Genomic DNA, 27499 nt, shown 5'->3' with positions numbered 1-27499 from the left:
TGAAAATTCTCCAGCTTACAAAATTAATTAAACCAAGCCCATGTTCACCCAACATTACCGAAATTTTCCAGCTTACAAAATTAATCAAACTTGAGTGGGCCCCGCATATTCTGCTTACAAAATTATCCTGCTTAAACCTCACATATACATGGGTAAACCAAAAAAAAAAAAAAACAAAACAAAAGAGAGTGGCAATCTGTGAAAAAAATTAATCAAAGTATAGTATAGCTAAATATCTCTTCAATATCTGGAATTGCTACAGCGTTATGAGGGCCCCACATATACGTTGCGTGTGCATTGAACTTCAGCGAAAATGTGTGAAAATTCTCCAGCTTACCAAAATTTTGAAAAAACCACCAAATTTTTGAATGCAAAGTCTTTTCAAACAAGCTGTGAAAAAAGCGGCAATCTGAAAAAAAGAGGCAAAACTTAAATTATAATTTATAATAAGTTGTCATGCCATAAAAGAGCAATAAGGAAATATATATATATACAATCTAAAATCTTTTCTTATTCCAACAATCTCACAATAACCTCTTGCTTGGGTGATTTTTTTTACCCTTTCTCAATTTTCTCCAACATGTTCTTCAATTAGCAATAAGGTCACTATTTCTTGATTATTTTATGATTAAGTCAGTATTTAACACATTTATGATTTATGCCTGATTTCTGCCTATATACATCACATTTTTCATATCAAACTCAATTTTTAAAGCATTTATGATGACCAACTTCTTACATTAGTTTAATTAGCTTCTCAAGCAATGTATACTTTCCTCTTGGTTACCTGCTTAAATTTTATTTCAAGTACCGGAGCTAAATTATGATTTTTTGGTTTCAATTATATAGAAGTGAAAAAAGCTTATGGAATCAACTCTTAAATCATTTTGTAAGTATGCTATGCTCCTTTCAGTATTAGAGGTCTTCTTTGTTCTTTAATTCATGAATATATATACTTCTGAAAATGTTAACTTATTGAATATTAATTTGACTCTGATATAACCTGTACACATTTTATATTGTATCATGATTCAAAATTTGTTATAAACTGGAAATATTCAGTTTTCTATATCTTAGTATCAGTATTTGTGGCATCTATCCACCCATTTAACACAACTTTTTGAGCATACGTGGAATGTATGCTGCATATCTTTCGGAGCATATATACAAGTATATATGCAAGTGAATAAGGTAACTTACCACACATCTTTCTGCGCATATATGGAACTTTCTGAGCATATATGGAATGTATGCTACCATTTACTAGAAAATCTCTCTCGGAGAATATATCAATTCGCACTTTCTGAGAAAATATCTTTCGGAGCATATTATGGAGAATATAAGTAGCAGCTTAATGGATGTTAGTTCTTTCACATCACCTGCATCTCCAAAGCTCATTGACAGAATAACAGGTAACAATCTTTATATAAACTAATGCCTAATTTGATAGTTAATAGAAATCTACAGCAATAACCTTAAATTATTAAAATTATTACCTACAGAGTTGAATTCGTCGGAATCACAGATCATTGACCTGACCAATCAAAGTGAGAAAGTACTCCCTCTTTGTTGACGCACTACAACTTTGACAAACTTTTATTCATTAATACTAACAAGCCGTCATCTGTTTTCAGCTCTTCGATCCTATAATAACAAAGAGAGACCAGGAAAGAGGAAAGTTGTTCATAGAGATAACGGTACCTGTAGCACTACTTTCTTTCAGGATACATCCCCGGTTATTATCAAGCGTACAAGGATCGAACAGATATTAATTGATTCATCATTCGACGATTCTCACTTGCAAATGGAGGATAGTGTACAACCTATTACAAACCATAACCAATCTAATTCAGTTATTCCTAGCAACAAAGGAAGGAGAAAAGACAAACAAATCAATGAGAAATGTATAATTTCCTTACTTTATTTTCATGTCAAATAATTGTCCCCATTTTCTTGCATCATATGCTGTTGACATTGATGCATTGTCATTTGTTGTATAACATTGTCATTTGTTGTGTACTTCTAGGTCTGTACAGTGATATACATAATGTTGGATCACCAACTTTTATTTGCGAACATTGTGATGCTATGCTTTGGTATGAAGAAAGAGCTGATAAATCAAGGAGACCTGAGAATCCAACTTTCTCATTATGCTGTCGAAAAGGCTCTGTCAAATTTTCTCTCCTCAAGCATCCTCCCGCTTTTCTCTGGAATTTGTTAACCGGTTAAGATAGCAGAAGCAAGAAATTTAAAGAAAATATCAGAAGTTATAACTCAATCTTTGCATTTACTTCCTCAGGCGGGACAATTGACAATGCATACAATAATGGAGGTGGGCCTTATTGTTTCCGTCTAAATGGTCAAACCATCACAAAATAGATTCTTTGAGACCAGTCCCTGGAAATAACCCAAAATTCTGTCATCTCTACATTTATGATACAGATAATGAATTAGAAAATCATATGAATGCGTTAAATAATTACATGGAATTAGATTGGGATATAGTTGAAGGACTTCTAACTATGTTAGATTCATGTAATGAATTGGTTAAATGCTTTCGAATGGTGAGGGATAGACTAAAACAAGATAGTTTAATTCCTATCAAATTGATTATAAAGGCAGCCCGAAGCGGTGACGGCCGACATCAAAACATGCCAACTGCAGGGGAGATTGCTGGCTTAATTGTCGGCAACATTGAAGATACAATTGGCATTCGAGACATTGTTGTTGATGATCATAAATTGGGATTAACAAGGATAAGTGATCTCCACCCAAACTTTATGGCAATGCAACATCCCCTACTTTTTCCATATGGAGAGGATGGTTTTAGACTTGGCGTGGAACTTAATCAAAACACCAACCATGCTCAGAAAAAAGGAAAGAAGTTACATACATGGAGTATGCTTCATTTCGTTTGTAGCAGCGTCAGACTGAGGCAAAAACATTACTATTATCAGGGAAACTATTACAAACTTACATTGTGGATCTCATGACCTGCATTGAGGAGGAAAGACTTCATTGGGTTAAAGTTAATCAGTCAAAGATCCGTGCAGAGTTATACTGTGGTATCAAGGATGCACTACATAGAGGAGATAATGAAGGCACACAAGTAGGTAAGAGAATTGTTTTACCTTCCTCTTTCACCGGCGGACCACGTTATATGACCCAAAAATACCAAGATGCAATAGCTCTTTGCCGTGTTATGGGAAACCCTGATCTTTTCATCACGGTAACATCAAATCCAAAGTGGAATGAAATCATTGAGTTTCTCAAAAATAATGGTGGACAAAGACCCTGATGCAAAGACCCAGATATCGCGAAAGAGTGTTGCAAGAATCAACTAGATTTCATTGATGAAGGATCTACAAATGAATAATCATTTTGGAAAGTGTACAACATGTATGATTTAATTTATCATATTTACATCTTCGATCATTCACATATAGATGTAATCACATTTTAATGAAATAAAGATTATCCAATAGTTTAATTAGCTTCTCAAACAATATATACTTTCCTCTTGGTTACATGCTTAAATTAAGTTTAAGTACCACAGCTAAAGCTTATGCCATTTGTAAGTAATAATTTTTATAATATGAGAAAAAAGTAGTTAATATCAATTACAATGTCAGAAGTAAAACAATGAAGTAGACACACACTATGATTGAGGACAGGCACGTATATGTCTTCACTTTTTGGTTTATGAAATAATATCTTCAACTAAAAAAAGGCAAGTTAGGTACCTGCATGAACCAATTTTATTAATCATTTTGAAAAGTGTATAGCAGGCCCGATTTAATTTACCATATTTACATCTCCGATCATTCAGATATAGAAGTAATCACTTTTTAATGAAATCAACCCACCAGAATATCACTAAAATAAAAGCATATAAGCTCCTAACCACATGTTTCTCTTTTTTTGAAGATAGAGACGCACAAAAAATATATAACAGGTGCACAAGCGAGTGGGTGCAGGTTTTTGTCTATATGCTCATCTGTGTGCACCTTTACAACTGTGTTAATTCATGTGTGCACGTGTTTATGCATATATGTATGAAGAAATGTGCATGAGCGCGTAAAGCTTAGACGTAGTGATGATTTTTGAAAAATAAACCATTTTATTTTTTCAATGTATATCTAAAAAAAAATGTCACACACAAAGTAGCAAAGATCTGAATGCACAAATATTCATATTTCAAATGGACAAATCACACTTATGTTATATTCTCATCACCTGTTTCTATGTACGTGTCGGGCCCTTCAAAAACTTGATTCTGAAATGACAAAGGCGCAACACTTTCATGGTGCCCATACTTATTTTTGTCCTTCACGCAATCATCTTTAGAGCACGGTAACAACTCATGTAGATATGACCACTGCTCCAAATTTTCATTTATCTGTAAGCAAGATTGAAATACGAATGGTTATTCTTCCGCCTTCAAGAATATTAATTTTGAAACACTGATGGTATCTTCAAACTTATTGAGTGTGAAAAATTAACGTCTCAAATTGGTAATATATCATTATAGACGTCAAAGCGTCGAATATGTTCCAGAAGGTGGATGCAGTACGTATTTCTCAAGGGGGCATCCGAATTTAGATGCCAAGGTTCTGATGAAGTTTTAAAAAAAAATGAAACTCTTTATGCACATAACAAAAATTTGCATAAAAAAGTCTGATGAGGTTTTTCTTTCCATTGTTTAAGCTATTTTCCTTTACTGTAAAAAGACGAACTACAGCTTTAACATTAAAAAGGAATATAAACATAGACTTTGTACACATGCAATTAGATTCAAAATTGTTGTTAGGCAAATTAAGTTCTAAATTATGTATATATTATTTAATTTGTCATTGTATACTAAAATGCATCTGTATTTTTTTACAGCGGTATATACAATAGAATTTCAGAAACGAGGCCTACCACATGCACATATTTTGATTTGGCTACATCCTGCTCATAGATATCCAACACCAACAAAGATTGATGAAATCATTGTCGCTGAAATTCCAGACAAAACAAAAGACCCAGTTGGATATGATGCTGTATCGAAATATATGATGCATGGACCATGTGGACAAGTTGCACCAAGATCTCCATGTATGAAAAACTTGAAGTGCACAAAACATTTCCCTAAGAAATATATCAACCAGACCTGCATCGATGATGTTGGGTTTCCTATATATCGTAGGAGATGTGATGAAAATGTTTGGGTTGAAAAAAGAGGAATTAAGCTTGACAATAGCTATGTGGTACCATACAATCGAAACTTAGTTGTTAAGTATCAAGCCCATATCAATGTCGAATGGTGTAATAGAGGTAGATCTATCAAATACCTCTTCAAATATATCACTAAGGGACCCGATTATGTCTCGGCATCTCTTCAACATAAAAGCAATAATGCAGCATCTTCTTCCAATGCGAAAGAAAGACTTGATGAAGTACAACACTATCTTGATTGTAGATATATATTTGCTCCTGAATCAATATGGAGGATTTATGGCTTTGATATCCACTATCGAACCCCCTCTGTTGAAAGACTTCCATTTCATTTAGTTGAACATGAGCCAATAGTTTTCAAAGACAATGATAATCTACAAGATATTGTGAATGATGTTCAGTCCAAACAAACCAAATTTAAGGAATGGATGGAAGCAAATAAATGTTATCCTAAGGCAAGAGATCTTACATATGCAGAGTTTCCAACAAAATTTGTGTGGAAGGAAAATGAGAAATGTTGGAAACTTAGAAAGAAAGGACAAAGCGTCGGACGGATAGTTTATGCACATCCATCATGTGGGGAAAGGTTTTATCTTCGCTTATTATTGAATGTGGTCAAAGGACCAAAGTCATTTGACGATATACGAGAGTTTAATGGAACAGTTTATCAAACCTATAAGGAGACCTGTGCAACAATGATATTATTAGATGATGATAATGAATGGCAACATGGTATAGGTGAAACATCATATTCATCTTCAGGGCGTCAAATGAGACAGTTATTTGCACAGATATTAATCTTTGGTGAAGTGATAAATCCCAAAAAACTGCGGAATGACAATTGGAAGTGTCTTACTGAAGGGTTTGTTGAGATGTAAAGAAAATTGCTCAATATGCCAACTTTGGATATGACTGATACTCAGCTTCAGAACCATGCTCTTTTAGAAATTCAAGACCTCTTACTACAAAATGGTCTGTCTCTACTAAACTTCAATGGAATGCCCACACCGGATCCCCAACTTTTGAAGCAAAGCAGTGATAAACTTATAAGTCAAGAGTTAAACTTCAATAGGGAGGAATTGCAAAAGGAACATGAGATATATTTTTAAGGACTCAACACCCAACAACGAGATGTATATAACGCTGTTATTGACTCTGTATACAACAGAAGTGGGGGACTATACTTTTTGTATGGTCATGGAGGGACTGGTAAAACTTATGTGTGGAAGTCAATTTGCACAAAACTTCGTTCTGAAGGAAAAATAGTCCTTCCAGTCGCATCCTCTGGAATAGCATCAATACTACTACCTCATGGGATAACTGCTCATTCTCGGTTTAAAATACCAATCATATTGAATGAACATTCAACATGTGGAATTAAACAAGGAACTATAGAGGCAAATCTCATTAAACAGACAAAGCTTATTATATATAGGATGAAGCTCCAATGATACACAGATTTGCATTTGAAGCAGTTGACAGAACGCTAAGAGATATTATGGGAAAAGATAATTCAATGTTGGCAGATAAACCTTTCGATGGCATAACAGTGGTTCTTGGAGGTTATTTTAGGCAAATTTTACCTGTCGTACCACGCGGCTCAAAACATGATATTATATATGCTACGCTCAGTAGATCTAAGTTATGGAATTATTTTAAATTTTTTAAATTGACACAGAATATGAGGATCCAACATCAATCATCTGATCAGCTAGGAATGAATGCGTCTGAATTCAGTGAATGGGTACTTGAAGTTGGTAGTGGGACATTATCTTTCAAAGATTGTGAGAACGAAGAGGAGCCTAAAATTGTAATTCCACAGCAACTTCTACTTCAACCAACAATAGATGCAATAGAAGATATAATTGTATCAACATATCCAGATATCCAACAGAATTGCTATAATCATAGTTATTTGGAAGAAAGAGCAATACTAACTCCAAGAAATAAGACAGTTGACATCATAAACAATTGTGTACTGGATAAAATAGAAGGAGAACTCACAACATACCTCAGTTCAGTATCTATTTGCCAAACATCTCCAAATCTGCAATTAAATCAATCACTATATCCGACAGCGTTTCTTAATTCTTTGACATTTCCTTCCATGACAAATCATGAGATAAAACTAAAAGTAGGAACTCCAATCATGCTCCTGCGTAATCTAAGCCCTATTGAAGGACTCTGTAATGGCACAAGATTAATTGTTACTCAGTTATTAAAATGGGTCATCGAGGCTAGAATCATCAGTGGTAGCCACATAGGTTCAAAGAATTTTCTTTCAAGAATTATCAGTATAAACACTAATTCTCAATGGAATTTTCATATGAAACGAAGACAATTACCAATTAAAACATGTTTTGCTATGACTATTAACAAAAGTCAGGGACAAACATTGAATTATGTGGGTTTGTACCTTCCAAGACCATGTTTCACACATGGACAGTTTTACGTCGCAGTGTAAAGAGTGACGACCCCTCAAGGTCTTAAAATTCTTATTGTTGATAATGACGATAATGTGGCTTATGATGGAGTTACAGTGAATGTAGTTTATCATAAAATTTTCAACAACTTGAATTAAGGTATTACAGGGATCAAACACAATGTAACTTGCATGTCATTATTATATTATGACAATAGTTTTAACTAGATTGAGTATACTTTGGTGATATGGTATGCAGTATACATACATAATACAAATAAACTGAACTTATCGAACATTGCGTCCAATTATTCATTGTAATCTGTGTTCTATTATCTAACATTGCATACAGTTTAATGCTTTATATGTAAATTATATGATCTATCATACTTATTAATTGGTTACAGGTTTGCACGGTTCAAGATGGAAGTTGGAGTGTACACAACAATCAAGGATCTTAACATCAAATCAAAAGATGTTACTATTAAGGCCCGTGTAACAAACATATGTGAGAATATTAACATCAAAACAAAAGAACATTATGGACTGTATATCATCATCTTGGACGAATCTGTAAGAAATTTATAACCTTATAGTCACTTCCATTGTTTTCTTTATTGATGTTTTCGCACAAAATATAATTCATAATTTACATTTCCATCATTCAAGTTTAATTTTTTATAATATCTATATTCTACAGGAAACTTTAATTCAGAGAAGTATTCATGTTAATGAAATGTCTAGATTTCATCCTATGTTGGAAGAAGGCAACATTCATGTTCTATCAAAGTTTCGAGTCATTCATTCATTTGGTAACTACAGAGCTACAAGGAACAAGTTTATGATAAGTTTCTGCAGGCAGACTCAAATCCATATCTTGCAAGATTATGAAATTTTAATTCCCAAGTACAAATTCCACTACACAACATTCAATGACTTGCCTTCACTCAGCACAAATAAATCTTACTTGACAGGTTGTAATTTTAATTGCCGATCCATCTTTTCAATAATACATGTTTTCTGATAGTATTAAATATATATTATATCTTCAATAGATATCTTTGAAATTGTAAAGGAAATATACCCATTAGAACTAACTGCAATGGACAAAAGAGTTGTCCTAGAAGATCATTGAAGTTGATAGATGAAAGGTGAGATTTAGTATCGACATTGTAGGAATATATATAAATAACGCAGCTTCATTCTATTAAATTATCTTAACAATACTAAAGTGCATATGCCTTGATTATAGCAATACTGAACTCAAAGCTACACTATGGAACAAATTACCTGTTGACTTGGAAAGCAAACTTCAAAATCAAGACCCGAACAATATGGTCATGATTATCACTGGTATTGTCATAAATACTTTCAGAGGTAATACGAATAACTTGAAACAATAATATTTATACCAATCAACTAAGATTTTATGGAATAATTTTAAAATAAAAGCTATAATTTGTTCAGGTCAATTCTCAGCATCAGCAAGTACGGGTTCAAAAGTTTACATAAACATCGAAGAGTCACGGGTATTGGAACTATCACATATGTAATCTTTAAACTGCATATACGGCAAAAATTAGCCATTATTATTTTTGTAAACATTAAAATTATTGATGTACACATGCACATGTACTATAACATTTGCTTCATACACAATATGATTTACTTTAACATCATTTTCCAATTTTTATACATAATTTTAAATAAAATATGTATATGTACAGAAATACGGACTCCGAAACTGAATTGCAAGTTATTGCCACACCAGTAAACTTCAATCCAAGCCAACCAAAGTTAGTAAAATTTGAAATAGCAACTTTGATGGAATTAATATACTTTGAAGACCCGAAAACAGGCGAAGTAAGTTACAAAAACACTCATATGTTGAATCAAATTTTATTTTTCAAGAGAATAGACTTCATTATCATGAATTTGTGCAGGTCTATCATTTCTTATGTCAGGTGAAAATTAATGGCATACTTGAACAAAAATGGAGATACCATGGGTGTTCATATTGCAACAAGAAAACGATGGAATCAGGGAACACCTATTGGTGCATACAATGTAACAAGGAAGTCCTAGCAGAGAACAAGTAAACAATTAATTTATTTCATGCTACAAATAAATTATTCTCAGACTTTTTACTCTGACTACATATTTTTCTAAATATAAAATTATCAATAGGTATAGAAAAACATTGGATGTGGAAGATAAAACTACAATCAGCACATTCGTTGTCTTTGGAAAGGAAGCAGAAAATTTAATCAAAGTTTCAACCCAGGAGGTATCAAGAATAATAGAATATGTAAGCTCGACCTCTAAATAATCAAACTGCTTCACATTAAAAGATAAATGTATTAAGAATTTCTTAACTAATGTGTGATTTTGTGCCGGACAATGAAAGGGAGATATTCCTAGAGATGATCAAATTAATTATTGGGAAGACTATAAAAGTTCAGGTTAAGCTAACAAAGTACAACTTCAAAGAAGGTAAGCAATTATTTTGTTTGATTATTGATCTAATACATTTATCTAATATATATCGCGATAATATCCTACAAATTTAATGATAGCTTTAAATCTGTTTTGCATAGTTTTATTTTTATAATGATGAAACAGGAAATGAGAGCTTCACTGTTACAAAACTTATCGAAGTTATTGAAGGTGATTCACAGGTACACACCTAATATTTGAAGTTATCAAACTTATCAAAGTTATTAGAAATGCTTATTATTTTAATGGCAATGTATAGTACATTACATCTAATTTTCTCTACAAAGAAATCCCAAGAAGTTAAAGTTGTTGATCTACATGAAGAGGTACTCCTACAGACACCTAAAAATATTTCAAGAGATAAAGTTGTGTACACTCCCTTGACTAACACTTTGCTCAAGCCAAAGATGGAAAAGATTTTCAAAATTTCACCTTTAAGGATAAATGATCTTGGAGATGACAAGAACATTCAAAGGAATTCTACTGTTAAAAAAAAACTGAAGGTTAAGTTGATTGATAATAAGTTATTACATGTTGTATGTGCTATATGAATACAATATCATAAAAAGCTCATTATCTATTTTGTGCTGTTGCAGATCTCAAAAGAAAGAGAACTTCCAATGACTGTGGCAAGGAGAACTGGATCTGAATTTTTAATGGAGTTGCTACCAAATTTTTGTGCACAAACCTGATGAATTTATTTTGGTCTTTATATTTTGTTTAGTAAAATTTAATATCATAGTAACTTTCTATATGGAAACTGCTTTGACACACTCGGTGTGGTTATATGTATTAGTCTAACATTAAGGTTATTTTGGAGCAAGTACTTTACTATGTTTAAGAACTCACATGCATGAATGAATGGTAGTTGAATATTGGACATGATACTGTGTTTATGTGCAAATATCTGTTCAGGTTCAAACATTATAGCAATTTCTATGTCTATGCAGCCTTTTTTCCTATGTCTATGTAGAGAAAGTACCCTCTCAATATTTACTGAAGCAGTTCTCTGCCTTTAGTATGAAGAAAAGACACAAAAGAGAGTTAAGACTTCAAAATTGGACTAACAATGCTCATCATAAGCAGGTATGACTTCATTGAGCAACTTATAGGCAATTTATATATATGCCCAATTTTATTCACATATTTCACCAAATTAGTGCATACATTCAATAGGATTCTAAGAGATGAAAAGCATCAACTTATAACATTAAACTCATAAACTTCATGAGAAAATAGAGTGCTTAAAACATACTTTTTGTGAAACATAACATTTAAATTATTAAATTATGAACTATCTATACTACTGATAATAACTTTTTCATTATACATGTAGGAATACTCACAGTGAGAACAAATTACAGTTAGTGACTTCGTCTGTGAATTTCTCTGATACTCAACCAGAGACAATAAAGGCTTCAGAAGCAACAATTTATATTAAGTTGTATATTTCGATGCTTTAGGAACTTCACAGGTAATATAAATATATTAATTTATTCAAATTATAAAGATATTGTTGCTGACTACATGATAAAACAAGCTCTTTTAATTATAAAAGCTACATGATAAAAACAGCTATTTTAACTATTTATGTCAGTTATAAAAGCTGTAAAATAGCACCAATTCCTACTAAAATTATAGCTAAACAAGCTCGAATTCATCACCAAAATCTATGAAGACTTACTAGGGCTCACGATAAAAATAGATTAGTCATAAAAGATTGTCTCTCCTATAAAACTATGATGCAATGTAGGCTGCTATTATGAGGGATTACATCACCCAAACATGGTAATATCAATGTAGGTTGTATTCCACACAAAATTGCCTCGCCTAAATATTACATAATTAATTAAAATAGGATGCATTCTCAGTTTGTTATCATCATCACTGCCCATCTAAAAAAAAACATAAAACAAAAGAACCCATACCAGAATTGAGTACCAAAGAAAGCCATCTGTCATTAAGCTCAAACAGACCATTACATACCATAAGAAGCTAACAACCAATACCTCAATGTAAACACAAAAAGCCAACAATAACAATGAGCAACAAGAATCAATAAATCCTTTTAATTTATAGTTATAACTGATATATTCCTTTCCTCAAAACATCAAACAAATTAAGAATGTACATCCAAAATTTTCTTGCTACCCAGTTACGCTAAATGGTAGATGCACTAGAATAAAGAAACTTAATGATAATGGCATAAGTATTTTATTTGTCATTTTAATTTCTCATTGTATACTAAAATGCATATGTATTTGTTTATTGACAGCGGTATATACAATAGAGCTGTTGAAACGATATAAAGACTATAAAGATAAATTAATATAAGTATTTTCACTCTAAGATATGTCTTTCAAAAATTAACTATGTCCTAAGATTATGACAATGAAACAACACAAAGTAATTAAAATACATTAATTAAAAACTTACCAGCGTTGATCACTTAAAGGTAGTTTCTTCCAAAATTAATTTCAACTTGATCAAGCTTTCATTTTAACTTATGCTGGCAATTCTTTCCTTGCGATAAATTTCTTGCAAAGTTCACACCTTTTATAGCCATTTGAGCAGCAGTTAAGAAGAAGGATCTATACTGCCTCAAATTTACTCAAGCATTTCCTTGCCTTTAGTATGAAGAAAAAACCACAAAAGAGAGTTAGTTAAGACTTCAAATTGGACTAACAACGCTCATCTTAAGCAAGCAATTTAAACGAGAAACTTATAGGCATATATCCCTAATTTTATTTACAGATTTCACCAAAGTAGTGCATCTATTCAATAGGATTTTAAGAGAGGGAAAACATCGAATTATAACATTAAACTCATAAACTTCATGAGAAAATATAGCATAAGTTTTTTATTTGTCATTTTAATTTGTCATTATACACTAAAATGCATATGTATTTGTTTTTTGACAGCGGGAAATCTATTTATCAAGGAAAATACGAGGATCAGATAATAAACTTCATGAGAAAATATAGAATGCTAAAAACTTTATTTTAATTATGAGATTAATTCATTAGGCTATGTGTGTCGTAATTTATTCACATGTAGACTATTTCATTTAACTATATTTGTGGGAATAAATTACCATTTGCATTAATATATATAGCTTATTAGCATATCTAAAAATTGAGAACAATTATAAATTAATTCGAATCCATGTAAAGACTATAAAGATAAGTTAATTATTATAAGTATTTTTACTCTAAGATACGTCTTTTAAAAATTACCCATGTCCAAAGATTATGATACAGAAAGAACACAAAGTAAATAAAATACACTAATTCAAAAATTACCAGCGTTGATCACTAAAACGTAATTTTTTCCTTAAAATAAATTTCAACCTGATCAAGCTTTCATTTTAACTCATGCATGTAATTCTTTCCTTGCTATAATTTTCTTACAAAGTTCACACCTCTTATAGGCATTTGAGCAACAGTTAAGAAGGAAGATCTCTACTATCTAGAATTTACTCAAGCAATTCCCTGCCTTTAGTATGAAGAAAAGACACAAAAGAGAGTTAGTTAAGACTTTTGTTGGCCTTCTTGTTTTGATGATGATTTACAAACAATTTACTACTAATGTTGTTTGTCTAGTGTTTGTACATTCCTATGTATTGTAGGCAAACAACGTTGTTGGAGGTTGGATGGATTGCGCCATAACGATCATATCAAATGGAGGTTGGCGGAATGTCGGGTTGAAGCCTTGCAATTCAAAGTTAAAGATCAAGTTCAAACTTCATCCGCATGTATACCAAGTTGATCTACAATGAAGATCAAGATCAAACTTGGGTAAATTTAGTATAGGTTTATATTATGTGTGTTTAATACTCTAAGCTCAATATCATATACACACACAATATTGGATTTTCTCACAAAATGCGCTATTTTGAGAAAACTTTGTGATATTATTTATAGTTATATATATACATGCATGGTTTTAGGTTTTCATGTTTTGGACATACTTGCAAAATACATGAGTTTTCACAAATGGAAATTCAATTTGAGAAATTCTTTTTCTAACATGTTTGTTTTCATGTTTATAAACATTTCGTAAAGTTTCATCAAGTTTGGAATTGATTTGTTATGTTTAATGGAATTTACAAAATCATGTTTTTCATTCGTGCATGTTCGTGCATGTTTTACAAAACAGATGAGTTTTCATAAATGGGAAGTGGTATTTAAGAATTTCTTTCTTTGAAATGTTTATCTACATGTTTAGAAACTTCTCTCAAAATTTTACTATTTTTGGAGTTGATTTACTGTTCCCAATTGATTTTACAAAATCGTGTACGTCAGCAGTTTTTTAGAAACTGTAAATTTGTGTTCAAATATTTATTTCTCTCAACTGGGAAAATATTTTTCAGAAATTCTTTCTCTGACATGTTATTCTACATGTCTAGAACATTCCCACAAAATTTCATAATTTTTGGAGTTCATTTACTATTTTAAATTGATTTTACAAAACAGCTGCGCACTGCTACAGTAACTCCGGCCGACCGGATTTTTTGTTTATTTTAATGTTTTGGGGGTGTTTTTATTGGTTTTTGGGGTTGTTTCATGAGCCTATATATACTCCATGCCCTCATACTTCTAAGGGTACTCAAGAAATGTTTTAAACAAGTTTAAAGAGTTTTAAACAAGGGTTTAAGTGTGTTTTAGTGTTTGTTTGGTTTGAAGATTGTTTTCACAAGTGGAGGAGATCATCTTCTTGTTTGGGCTCCAATCTCCATCTCTCCATCTTGTCATCTATTGGAGAAGTTTTCTAAACTCTATCTAGCTTTACATTTGCTTAGTTATTTGATTATCATTCTTTAAAGCTAGTTTTTATATTGAGTTTAGATTTGATTATATTATCTCATTGTTACACACACCCATTTGAGCTTATTGTATTTGCATACATAGTATATTAGGGTTGTGAGAGATTGTAACATTGAGTTTGTGCTTAATTGAGTTCTCATCTATTATAGAGAACAAATTTATATTTGTTACATTGTGAGTGGTGTAAGGTTTTCGGTGAGCTAGAAAACCGAGTGTGTTGTGAAGTTTTCGGTGAACTAGAAAACCGAGTGTGAGGAGTGACGTTGTTCGGTGAGCGTTGAAAACCGACACTGTGAGGTGTAAACGTTATTCGAGTGAGCGTAGAAAACCCGGTTGTGATAGTGGATTTCTCCCCGGGAGTGGGGAGCGGAGACGTAGGACGGAAGGTCCGAACTCCGTGATCATATAGTGTGTTTGAGTGTGCTTTGGCGTTCATTTATATTTGTGCTCATTGCTCATATCGCCATTGTCTCATTATTCATATCATCCTCTATCTTGTTTCATATTGTTTACCCTTGTGTTAGTTTATATATCCTTGCATATATATTTTATCATATAGGATATATCTCATTGTTTATATTGCTTATCCTAGCTCATATATCTTATGGTATTTCATACTTGCTAGGATAACTTATTAATTAATTTTAATTGGCATATAATCGGATTAGACTAGCATAAGACCCTAATCATCCCCCTCTAGGGTCTAACACCAAGGACTTTGTTCCGACTGAGGAGTCGTTGTACCTTGTTGGTAGGATATATTATCTTGTGTTAGTTTATATATCCTTGCATATATATATTCATCATATAGGATATATCTCATTGTGTATATTGCTTATTCTTGCACATATCTCTTTATATATCTACCTTGCAAGAATACAACTTGTTAATTATTTTTAATTGGCATTTAATCGGATTAGATTAGCATAAGACCCTAATCACCCCCCCTCTAGGGTCTAACAATTGGTATCAGAGCTTGGTGCTCTTTGATTTAAGGTCTAATCGCCTTGAGTTAAAGATCCAAGTTATCTTTTTGTGCTAATCTTGTTTTGATTGCATTTGTCTTGCTTGCACACATATATTTATCATGAACATGAATTGTGCACCTTTGTTAGGCTATGAATCCAATGTTGCTCCTAAATTCATTAACTTTCCCTATGCACAATGGGCTTCTAGATTTAAACTTTTTGTGCAATCTAAAAATATTGATCTATGGGGAATTATTGATAATGCTTATATTGTACCCACTATGGAGAAATCCAAGTGGAGTAAAAATGACAAAAGATTGTTTACCATGAACAAGATTGTGTTAGAATATATGCATAATGCACTTGATTCTTCTATTTCTAACAAGCTTGTTTCTTTTGATAGTGCTTACAAATTGTGGACATTCATAGAAGCACATCATGGTAACTTGGAGGAGATCCAAATGATTCCGGCGGACTCTTCTTACAAATTGTGGACATTCATAGAAGCACATCATGGTAACTTGGAGGAGATCCAAAGGATTCCGGCGGACTCTTCCTCAAGTAATATTGGAGCTTCATCATGCACACGACCACTAGGCGATAGCCCTAGTGAGGTTTGCAAGTTCGAACCCGATAATGAATTATCTAGTGATGAACTTGTTTGTGCATCTAAGAAATTATTGCATGCCTACAACAAATTACATAAAGATTTTAATGATTTAAAATGCAATCATGATAATTTAGAATCCGATCATGAGAAGCTAGTATCCAAGTTTGATATCATTGCTAAAGAAAATGAAAATCTTAAAGAAAACAATGATATGTTAAACTTGGAAAATGAAAAATTAACATCATCCATTTCTAGCTTAACTCATGAAAGAGATAATGCCATGTTAGAAGTAAAGAACATACAAAATGATACGGCTTCTTTTATAGATAACTATTTATGTTCTACTTCTAAAGGTGCATATGTGCCAAAAAATGAAGACTTGAATCTTATGAAAAAATGCATTTCATCCTTAGATTCAACTTTAAAAACATGCATCAATAATCATAAGAAGCTTATGGATATGTGTGTCAAGTCTAAATCATCATCTACTCATCATGCACACATATACACATATATAGCAAAGTTTATAAGTGTTCAATTTGCGGCCGTAAAGGCCATCTAGCTAAATTTTGCTATGATGCACAAAAACATAAGAATATTAATCTTTCTTGTGCATCTCATGTAGCTTCCTCATCACATACACATGCATATGCTTATCATGCAATGTGATCTTTGTGGTCGTTTTGGTCATTTGGCCAAATATTGCTTTGATTTGAAAAGAAAATCTCATTTGACAAATGATTTTATTAAGCCACAAAAGTTTAAATGTGATGTTTGTGGTAGATTTGGTCATTTGGCGAAGTTTTATTATGATTTGAATAAATATTTAAACTTGCCAAATTTCTCAAGTAAACCACCTTTGTTTAATGATGTTTCTCATTTGCAAAATAATTTTAAAAGAAAATCTTTATTTGCAAATGATTCCCGTGCACGAGCTAATGGTCCACAAAAACAAATGGATCTCTTTCATTGCACAAATTGCAATCGGAAGGGTCATTTGAATGAATATTGTTTTGACCATGTTTGCAAATGATTCCCGTGCACGAGCTAATGGTCCACAAAAACAAATGGATCTCTTTCATTGCACAAATTGCAATCGGAAGGGTCATTTGAATGAATATTGTTTTGACCATGTTAGTGCACCATATGTGCCCAAGAGGGTTCATAACCCTAGGGCTTTGAGCTTAAAAGATAGGGGTCATGTCCCTAAATCTTTTGGTACCAAAAATTCTTGGGTACCAAAACATTTCATGAGAGGTTTATATTTATGTAACCCCCTGGGTTTATTGAGTGTTTATTCTCAAATCATGTTTACCGAATGCTAGAATGATTATATGGTTGGAACAAGCTTAAGAGCTTGATATATTGTTGCCTCTCTTGAAATTCTTTTGTCAAAGATTTTGTTTTGACTTGTTACTTTGAATTCATTATATTTCACTTATATGATGATATTTATATGTTTGTGCTCATGGATCATCTATTCGTGTCTTATAATGTATTCTATGAGTGGTTTGATCAAGTTATGTAAAGAAAATTTTCTTTTTGATCAAACATTGTTTTTGGACTCAAATCTTGATTTATGATTTCATTTGAGTGATTTGTTTTCACTTGAAAACTTTTTTCATGGTTCTCATGTTTTCCTTTTCTTTTGATTTCATAAATCTATCTTTACACATGGTTTTTATGGTCCTTGATATGAGACACTATTTTTCATATTGATATATTCATATGTGTTCTCATTATCTCTTGAATGTGAGTGATTGTTAGCATATCTTTTATGCTTGCTCACATATTTGCCATGATCTTTATTTCATATTCTCCATATGGCATTTTGATAGGGGGAGCAATCCCTATATCCTTTTATGTTTTATACTCACCTATGCTTATTGATAGGGGGAGCTTTCGCTCTCTTAATTCTTTTGTCCCCTTTTTGATGTTGTCAAAGGGGGAGAAATATTGTGAGTATACAATTCAACAACGTTGTTGGAGGATGGATGGAATAGCGCTTTAACGACGATATCAAATGGAGGTTGGCGGAATTATGGAGTGAAGCATCGTACAATTCAAGTTCAAGATCCAAGTTTAGCTTCATCCGCAACGTGTACCAAGTTGAGCTACAATGAAGATCAAGATCATTGCTTGGGTATATTTAGTATAGGTTTATATCATGTGTGTTAATTCTATAAGCTCAAACATACACACACATATATATTTGTGATTTTCGTAACTATAAGTGTTTTTATGCAAAATAAGTTTTGGACTATATTTACATCATAAACAACTTTTATTATGTCCATATAAATATTCCATAAGTTTTCAAAACTTGTTTTGAGTCAAAAATAACAATCACATGTTTTTCATATATACGTCTTTTAGTGCTTTTGCAGAATACAGTGTTTTTTCACAAATTATAAATGCAAATTGAGAAATTATTTTTCTAACATGTTTGTCTTCATGTTTATAAACATTTCGCAAAGTTTTATCAAGTTTGGAATTGATTTGTTATGTTTAATGGAATTTACAAAATCATGTTTTTGTTCGTGCACATGTTCGTGCATGTTTTACAAAACTGATGAGTTTTCACAAATGGGAAGTTATATTTGAAAAATTCTTTCTCTGACATGTTTATCTACATGTTTAGAAACTTTCATCAAAAGTTTACTATTTTTTGAGTTGATTTACTGTGCCTAATTGATTTTACAAAATCGTATATGTTAACAGTTTTTCAGAAACTGTAAATTTGTGTTCAAATATTTATTTCTCTCAACTGGGAAATGGTTTTTCAGAAATTCTTTCTCTGACATGTTATTCTATATGTCTAGAACATTCCCACTAAATTTCATAATTTTTGGAGTTCATTTACTATTTTAAATTGATTTTACAAAACAACTGCACACTGCTACAGTAACTCCGGTCGACCGGGCATGTCTCTGGACGCGGTTACTGTAGCATAACGGCTATATTTTCCAGATTTTGATATATCCATTTTTTTGTCTTTTTGCTTGGTTTTCTTGGGTTTTTGGGCTTGTTTCATGAGCCTATATATACTCCATGCCCTCATACTTCTAAGGGTACTCAAGAAATGTTTTAAACAAGTTTAAAGAGTTTTAAACAAGGGTTTAAGTGTGTTTTAGTGTTTGTTTGGTTTGAAGATTGTTTTCACAAGTGGAGGAGATCATCTTCTTGTTTGGGCTCCAATCTCCATCTCTCCATCTTGTCATCTATTGGAGAAGTTTTCTAAACTCTATCTAGCTTTACATTTGCTTAGTTATTTGATTATCATTCTTTAAAGCTAGTTTTTATATTGAGTTTAGATTTGATTATATTATCTCATTGTTACACACACCCATTTGAGCTTATTGTATTTGCATACATAGTATATTAGGGTTGTGAGAGATTGTAACATTGAGTTTGTGCTTAATTGAGTTCTCATCTATTGTAGAGAACAAATTTATATTTGTTATATTGTGAGTGGTGTAAGGTTTTCGGTGAGCTAGAAAACCGAGTGTGTTGTGAAGTTTTCGGTGAACTAGAAAACCGAGTGTGAGGAGTGACGTTGTTCGGTGAGCGTTGAAAACCGACACTGTGAGGCGTAAACGTTATTCGGGTGAGCGTAGAAAACCCGGTCGTGATAGTGGATTTCTCCCCGGGAGTGGGGAGCGGAGACGTAGGACAGAAGGTCCGAACTCCGTGATCATATAGTGTGTTTGAGTGTGCTTTGGCGTTCATTTATATTCATGCTTATATCTTATATCGCCATTGTCATTAGCTCATTATTTATATGATCCACTATCTAGTTCATATTGTTTACCCTTGTGTTAGTTTTCATATCCTTGCATATATCATAGGATATACCTCTTTGTTGTTCATATTGCTTATCCTAGCTTATATATAGTTGTTATATTTCATACTTGCTAGGATAACGTATTAATTAATTTTAATTGGCATTTAATCGAATTAGATTAGCATAAGACCCTAATCACCCCCCCTCTAGGGTCTAACAACTTTAAATTGGACTAACACTCATTTCAAGCGAGCAATTTAAATGAGCAAATTATACGCAATTTTTATTTACAGATTACACCAATTATTCAAAATAGGGCAATAATGATAAATCAATAATATATAAATTTTGTATTGCTAATTAAATTGATTATGGAAATCATATGTCTCAAGTACAACAACAAATTAGCACAAATATTAGAGAATCAATTACTTACAAAGAGACGAACATGCGCCTAAAAAACGACAGAGATCTAGAAGGAAGAAGATGAAATTTTATGGATCAAGAAAATAATAATGGAATACTCGATCCAATAAAAAGATTATGCTAATAATTGTTGGCCTTCTTGTTTTGATGATGCTTAACAAACAATTTACTTCTAATGTTGTTTGTCTAGTGTTTGTATTTTCGTATTTATTCTAGACAAATAACAAGTTAGAAGATGAATGAAATCGAGCTTTCACGATCATATCCAATGGAGGTTGGCGGAATTATGGAGTGAAGCCTATGCAATTCAAATTGAAGATCCAACTTCAAGCTTCATCTGCAAGATTATCAAGTTGAGCTATAATGAATATCAAGATCAAGCTTGGGTAATGTAGTTTAGGTTTTATATTATTTGTGTTAGTACTTTAAGCTCAATCATCTATACACACACATTTATTGGTTTCTTCGTATATATATAGTTATATATATATACATAAGTTTTGGTTTCCATGCATATATATAGTTATATATATACATACATGTATTTTGGGTTTTTATGTTTATATATATGAAATTACATATTTCATACTCTATTGTGTTTTCGTATATATTGCATAGAATATGCAATTTTGTGAAAATATTATATTCTTTGTTTATGGACTTAATAGCAATATAATACATCTTTTATTAAGTCTACAAAATCATTTTGTATTGTTTCAAAACATGGTTAAGCTAAAATGTCAAAACTCATATGTTCACATTTTTATGTTTTGGACTATTTTGCAAAATAATGATATTTTTCATTTGAGAGGTCATTTTTGAAAACTAGTTTTTATAGCATGTATATTATCATGTCTACAATCATTTTCTAAAGTTTTATATTTTTTTAGAATTTATTTGATATTTTTAAACAGGGTTTCAAAATCATCAAACTGCTTCTAAACCTGTTATTTCTTATATTTGTTTGAGGTAGACCACCACGGTCGACCGTGCCTGTGTTTTCCCTGAGTGAGCAGCAGAAACTTTCACGGTCTACCGCCATGGTCGACCGTCAGCTCAAAAATTCCCACGGTCGACTGTCACGGTCGACCGCAAAAGTCTCTAGAAATTTTTCGAGCCTCGAAAGTGGCTTTTTTTTTTTTTTTTCCACGGTCGACCGCCGATCGCCCAATGGCTAGTTTTGGTACAGAATCAGATTTCTAATTCTTGGATTTTTTGGTCTTTTCCTTTGGGATTTTTGGCTGAGGTTTTGGGTGACTATAAATACCCCCTTGCTCTCATCCTTCATAACAATCAAATGATAATATTTTAAACAAGTTTAATAAGGGTTTTAAAGTTTGTTTTGTGTATTTTAAAAGAGTTTGGTTTATGAAGACTGTTTCACAAGTGGAGGAGATCATCTACATTGTTTGAGCTTCATCTTAATCCATCTCTCCATCTTGTTTTTTAAGAGAAGAATTTCTAAACTCATATCTAGCTTTACATTTGCATATTTGTTTTGATTATCATTCTTTAAAGCTAGTTTTTATATTGAGTTTAGATTTGATAGATTATTGTTACACACACCCACATTGAGCTTATTGTATTCATACATAGTATATTTGGGTTAGTGAGTGTTGTAACTTTGAGTGTGAGCTTACATTGAGTTCTCATCTATTGTAGAGAATAAATCATTTGTTAGATTGTGAGATTGTAAGGTTTTCGGTGAGCTAGAAAACCGAGTGTGTTGTTGTAAAGTTTTTGATAAACTAGAAAACCGAGTGAGAGTGTGAGGTGTGAACGTTGATCGGTGAGGGTTGAAAACCGACATTGTGAGGTGTAAACGTAATTCGAGTAAGCGTAAAAAACCCGGTTATGATAGTGGATTTCTCCCCGGGAGTGGGGAGCGGAGATGTAGGACGGAAGGTCCGAACTTCGTGATCATTTGCTTGTGTTTGAGTTTGCTTTGGCGTTTTCATTTGTGCTTAGTGTTCATTATATTCTTGTCGCCATTGTAAATTGCCATATCACTTTTGTAGATTGTTTATTTAATTTTTGTGTTAGTTTATATATCCTTGCATATATTTTTATCATATAGGATATATCTCATTGTTCATATTACTTATCCTAGCTCACATATCTTGTTGTATTTCATACTTACTAGGATAACTTGTTATTAGTTTTAATTGGCATAAAATCAGATTAGATTAGCATAAGACCCTAATCACCCCCTCTAGGATCTAACAATTTGTATCAGAGCTTGGTGCTATTTAATTTAAGGTCTAATCGTCTTGAGTTAAAGATCCAAGTTATCTTTTTGTGCTAATCTTGTTTTAATTTTATTTGTATCTTGCTTGCATATATTTTCTTATTATGGACATACATTGTGCATCTTGTTTAGGCTATGATCCTATTATTGCTCCTAAAATAGATAATCTCCCCTATGACCAATGGTGTTCTAGATTTAACATATTTGTTAGATCTAAACAATTCTATTTATGAGAAGTTATTGAAGATGCTTATATTATACCAATGGTGTTCATAGACCACATGTGTTTAAGTATGATATTTGTGGTAGATTTGGCCATTTGGCAAAATTTTGTTATGATTTGAAAAAATATTCAAACTTGCCAAATTTCTTAAGTAGACCATCTTTGTTTAATGATGTTTCTAATTTGCAAAATAATTTTAAAAGATAATCTTCATTTACAAATGATTCCTGTGCATGAGCTAAAGGTCCACAAAAACAAATGGATCTCTTTCATTACACAAATTGCAATCGGAAGGGTCATTTGAGTAAATATTGTTTTGACCGTGTTAGTGCACCATATATGCCCAAGAGGGTTCATAATCCTAGAGCTTTAAGCTAAAAGATAGGGGTCATGTCCCTAAATCTCTTGGTACCAAGAATTTTTGGGTACCAAAATAAATTTGATTTTTAAAAACCAAGTATTTTAGTGTTTTTCTTTTTTATTTTCTTGGTTTTGAAAATTATGTTTTTAAGATCTTTTGGTTATGAAAACAATTTTTCTTTTATCAAATCTTTTATTTTCATGATTATTAGTTTTAATTTTGATGAGAGGTTTGTGTTTATATAACCCTCCGGATTTATTGGGTGTTTATTCCCAAAACATGTTTACCGGATGCTAGAATGATTATATGGATTAGAACAAGCTTAAGAGCTTGATATATTGTTGTCTCTCTTGAAATTCTTTTATCAAAGATTTTGTTTTGAATTATTGCTTTGAATTCATTATATTTCACTTATATGATGATGTTTATGTGTTTGTGCTTATGGATCATCTATTCGTGCCTTATAATGTATTCCATATGTGGTTTGATCAAATCCCATAAAGAAAATTCTCTTGATTGATCAAACATCATTTTTGGATTTAAACTTTGATTTATGATTTCTTTTGGTTGATTTATTTTCATTTGAAAACTTTTGCATGATTCTCATGTTCCTCTTCTTTTGTTTTCATAAATCTATTCTTTTATATGGTTTTTATATTTTTTGTGTTAATGAGACACTATTTTTATATTGACATATTTATATGTGTTCTCATTGTCTTTTGTATGTGAGTTGTGTTTAGCATGTTTCTTGCTTGCTCACATATGTATGCCTTAGCATTCATTGCATATATTCATTAAGGCATTTTGATAGGGGGAGTCTTCCCTTTTCTATTATTGTTTTTATACTCACCTATGCATATTGATAGGGGAGCTTTCGCTCTCTTCATTCTTTTGTTTTCCCCTTTTTGATGTTGTCAAAGGGGAAGAAATATTATGAGTATATTCTTTCTTGTTTATATGCATGATATATTATATTTTTTATATTCAATTCCTTTCATACATATATCTTTTTTGTAAATTGTTTGTCATCATCAAAAAATGGGAGATTGTTGGCCTTCTTTTTTTTATGATGTTTAACAAACAATTTTTTGATGATGTTTAACAAACAATTTACTTCTAATGTTGTTTGTCTAGTATTTGTATTTTCGTATTTATTCTAGACAAACAACAAGTTGGAGGATGGATGGAATCGAGCTTTCATGATCATATCCAATGGAGGTTGGCAGAATTGTGGAGTGAAGCCTATGCAATTCAAATTGAAGATCCAAGTTATATACATACATGTATTTTGGGTTTTTATGTTTATATATATGAAATTACATATTTCATACTCTATTGTGTTTTCGTATATATTGCATAGAATATGCAATTTTGTGAAAATATTATATTATTTGTTTATGGACTTAATAACAATCATATACATCTTTTATTAAGTCTAGAAAATCATTTTGTATTGTTTTAAAACATGGTTAAGCTAAAATATCAAAACTCATATGTTCACATTTTCATATTTTGGACTATTTTGCAAAATGATGATATTTTTTATTTGGTAGGTCCTTTTTAAAAACTAGTTTTTGTAGCATGTGTATTATCATGTCTACAATCATTTTCCAAAGATTTACATTTTTTGAAATTTATTTGATATTTTTAAACAGGGTTTTAAAATCATCAAACTGCTTCTAAACCTGTTATTTCTTATATCTATTTGCGGTCGACTGCTATGGTCGACCTCGCCTGTGTTTTTTTCCTGAGTGGACAGCAGAAACTTTCGCGGTCGACCGGCCTGGGCGACCGTCAGCTCAAAAATTCCCACAATCGCACCGTAAAAGTCTCTGCGAAATTTTTCGAGCCTCGAAAGTGGCTCAGCGGTCGACCGCGAGATTTTCCACGGTCGACCGCCGATCGCCCAACGACTAGTTTTGGTACAGAATCAGATTTCTGATTCTTAGGTTTTTTGGTCTTTTCCTTTGGGATTTTTGGCTGAGGTTTTGGGTGACTATAAATACCCCATTGCTCTCATCCTTCATAACAATCAAATGAGAATGTTTTAAACAAGTTTAACAAGGGTTTTAAAGTTTGTTTTATGTGTTTTAAAAGACTTTGGTTTATGAAGACTGTTTCACAAGTGGAGGAGATCATCTATATTGTTTGGGCTTCATCTTAATCCATCTCTCTATCTTGTTTTTTCAGAGAAGAATTTCTAAACTCATATCTAGCTTTACATTTGCATATTTGTTTTGATTATCATTCTTTAAAGCTAGTTTTTATATTGAGTTTAGATTTGATAGCTTATTGTTACACACACCCACATTGAGCTTATTGTATTCATACATAGTATATTTGGGTTGGTGAGTGTTGTAACTTTGAGTTTGAGCTTACATTGAGTTCTCATCTATTATAGAGAATAAATCATTTGTTAGATTGTGAGATTGTAAGGTTTTCGGTGAGCTAGAAAACCGAGTGTGTTGTTGTAAAGTTTTCGATAAACCAAAAAACCGAGTGAGAGTGTGAGGTGTGAACGTTGATCGGTGAGGGTTGAAAACCAACATTGTGAGGTGTAAAAGTTATTCGGGTAAGCGTAGAAAACCCGGTTATGATAGTGGATTTCTCCCCGGGAGTGGGGAGCGGAGACGTAGGACGGAAGGTCCGAACTCCGTGATCATTTGCTTGTGTTTGAGTTTGCTTTGGCGTTTTCATTTGTGCTTAGTATTCATTACATTCTTGTCGCCATTGTAAATTGTCCTATCACTTTTGTAGATTGTTTATTTCACCCTTGTGTTAGTTTATATATCCTTACATGTATTTTATCATATAGTATATATCTCATTGTTCATATTGCTTATCCTAGCTCACATATCTTGTTGTATTTCATACTTGCTAGGATAACTTGTTATTAGTTTTAATTAGCATAAAATCAGATTAGATTAGCATAAGACCCTAATCACCCTAATTCCACAGCATATAAATATATATTCTCATATATTCATGGGAAGTGATGCTCATGAATAAATTCAATAATATAGAAATCAACTACTTACAATGAGATTAACACGCAAAATAAATGGTAAATAGATGAACGACAAAGGTAAAATGATTAACATGTAATAATAACATGCAAAATGAACTGCACAGAAATCAACTACTTACAAAGATATTAACGTGCAAAATAACATGAAAAGTTAAATACAAAAATAAAAAAGTAAAATTAAATTCAATAATAGATAAATCATCTACTGATTATAGAAATAAAAAGGCTCAAGTAAAACAATAAATTACCACGAATGATAGAAATTAGAGCGAATATGCGTTTAGCAACTAATTTCAATCAAAATAAAAAAATTGTAAAATTCTAAGCTTTTCTTACATTTTGATGAAAGGATGGTAGATTAGGGTAGTCGAGGACATGCCAGAGGGGGGATGAGAGCTTCGAGACTCGAGAGGAAGAGAGCATCGACGGAGAAGAAGATTGTTGACGGCCGAAGAGACTGTCAATGGCCAAGCAGAGTGGCGGATCTTGGAGAGGAGAGTCGGAGACAACTGGCGGAGCAGCTGACCAAAGGCGGCAGATCTCGAAGATTGATCGTCGGAGTGGTCGAGCAGCTGAGCGGATCTCAAAGATGTGAGGAGAGAGCCTAACCCTGAGATCAGGTCTGAAGCGAATGGTGGAGGCGGCTAAGAAAATGGAAAAGCCCTAGAATCCCCCTCTTGAGTTTTTATATAGGTTACATTTGTATATAAAAATTTAGATATAGATAAGTAGTGTTTGCAAAAAAAAGTTTAATTAATATGAGTCAGATGTTAAGATGTAAAAAGTTATCCAATAAAGAATAATCAATCGAATCGAATATAAATTTAGTTAAATTCTATTCGTTTATAATTTTAATACTAATAAATATTTGTTTAATACTAAATAAA

General features: G+C 32.1%; 1 protein-coding gene across 20 annotated transcripts; it reads right to left on the bottom strand.

Annotated features, from left to right (window-relative positions):
- LOC109850887 lies at window positions 1-27268 on the bottom strand. 20 transcript variants are annotated; one of them, XR_002249600.1, is made up of 8 exons: window positions 26949-27268; window positions 12575-12765; window positions 7232-7404; window positions 4237-4399; window positions 2292-2397; window positions 2129-2207; window positions 1920-2028; window positions 1-1823 (listed from the first exon to the last, which is right to left on the bottom strand). XR_002249600.1 is itself a non-coding variant. In XM_020420975.1 (5 exons), the coding sequence occupies exons 3-5, from the start codon at window positions 5388-5390 to the stop codon at window positions 213-215; spliced, it is 414 nt and encodes a 137-aa protein (XP_020276564.1). In that variant the 5' UTR covers window positions 5391-5529; window positions 7232-7404; window positions 13441-13454; the 3' UTR covers window positions 1-212. The 20 variants fall into 20 exon arrangements, 2 of the variants coding, with proteins under 2 accessions (XP_020276564.1, XP_020276563.1); XR_002249588.1 differs by having other exon boundaries at window positions 1-409; window positions 1201-1823; window positions 1920-2397; XR_002249590.1 differs by having other exon boundaries at window positions 1-409; window positions 1702-1823; window positions 1920-2397.

Source organism: Asparagus officinalis, chromosome 7, assembly GCF_001876935.1.
Source record: "Asparagus officinalis chromosome 7, Aspof.V1, whole genome shotgun sequence".
NCBI classification, from domain to species: Eukaryota; Viridiplantae; Streptophyta; class Magnoliopsida; order Asparagales; family Asparagaceae; genus Asparagus; species Asparagus officinalis.
Note: the sequence above shows the minus strand (reverse complement) of the source record. Positions and strands in the feature narration are given on the sequence as shown.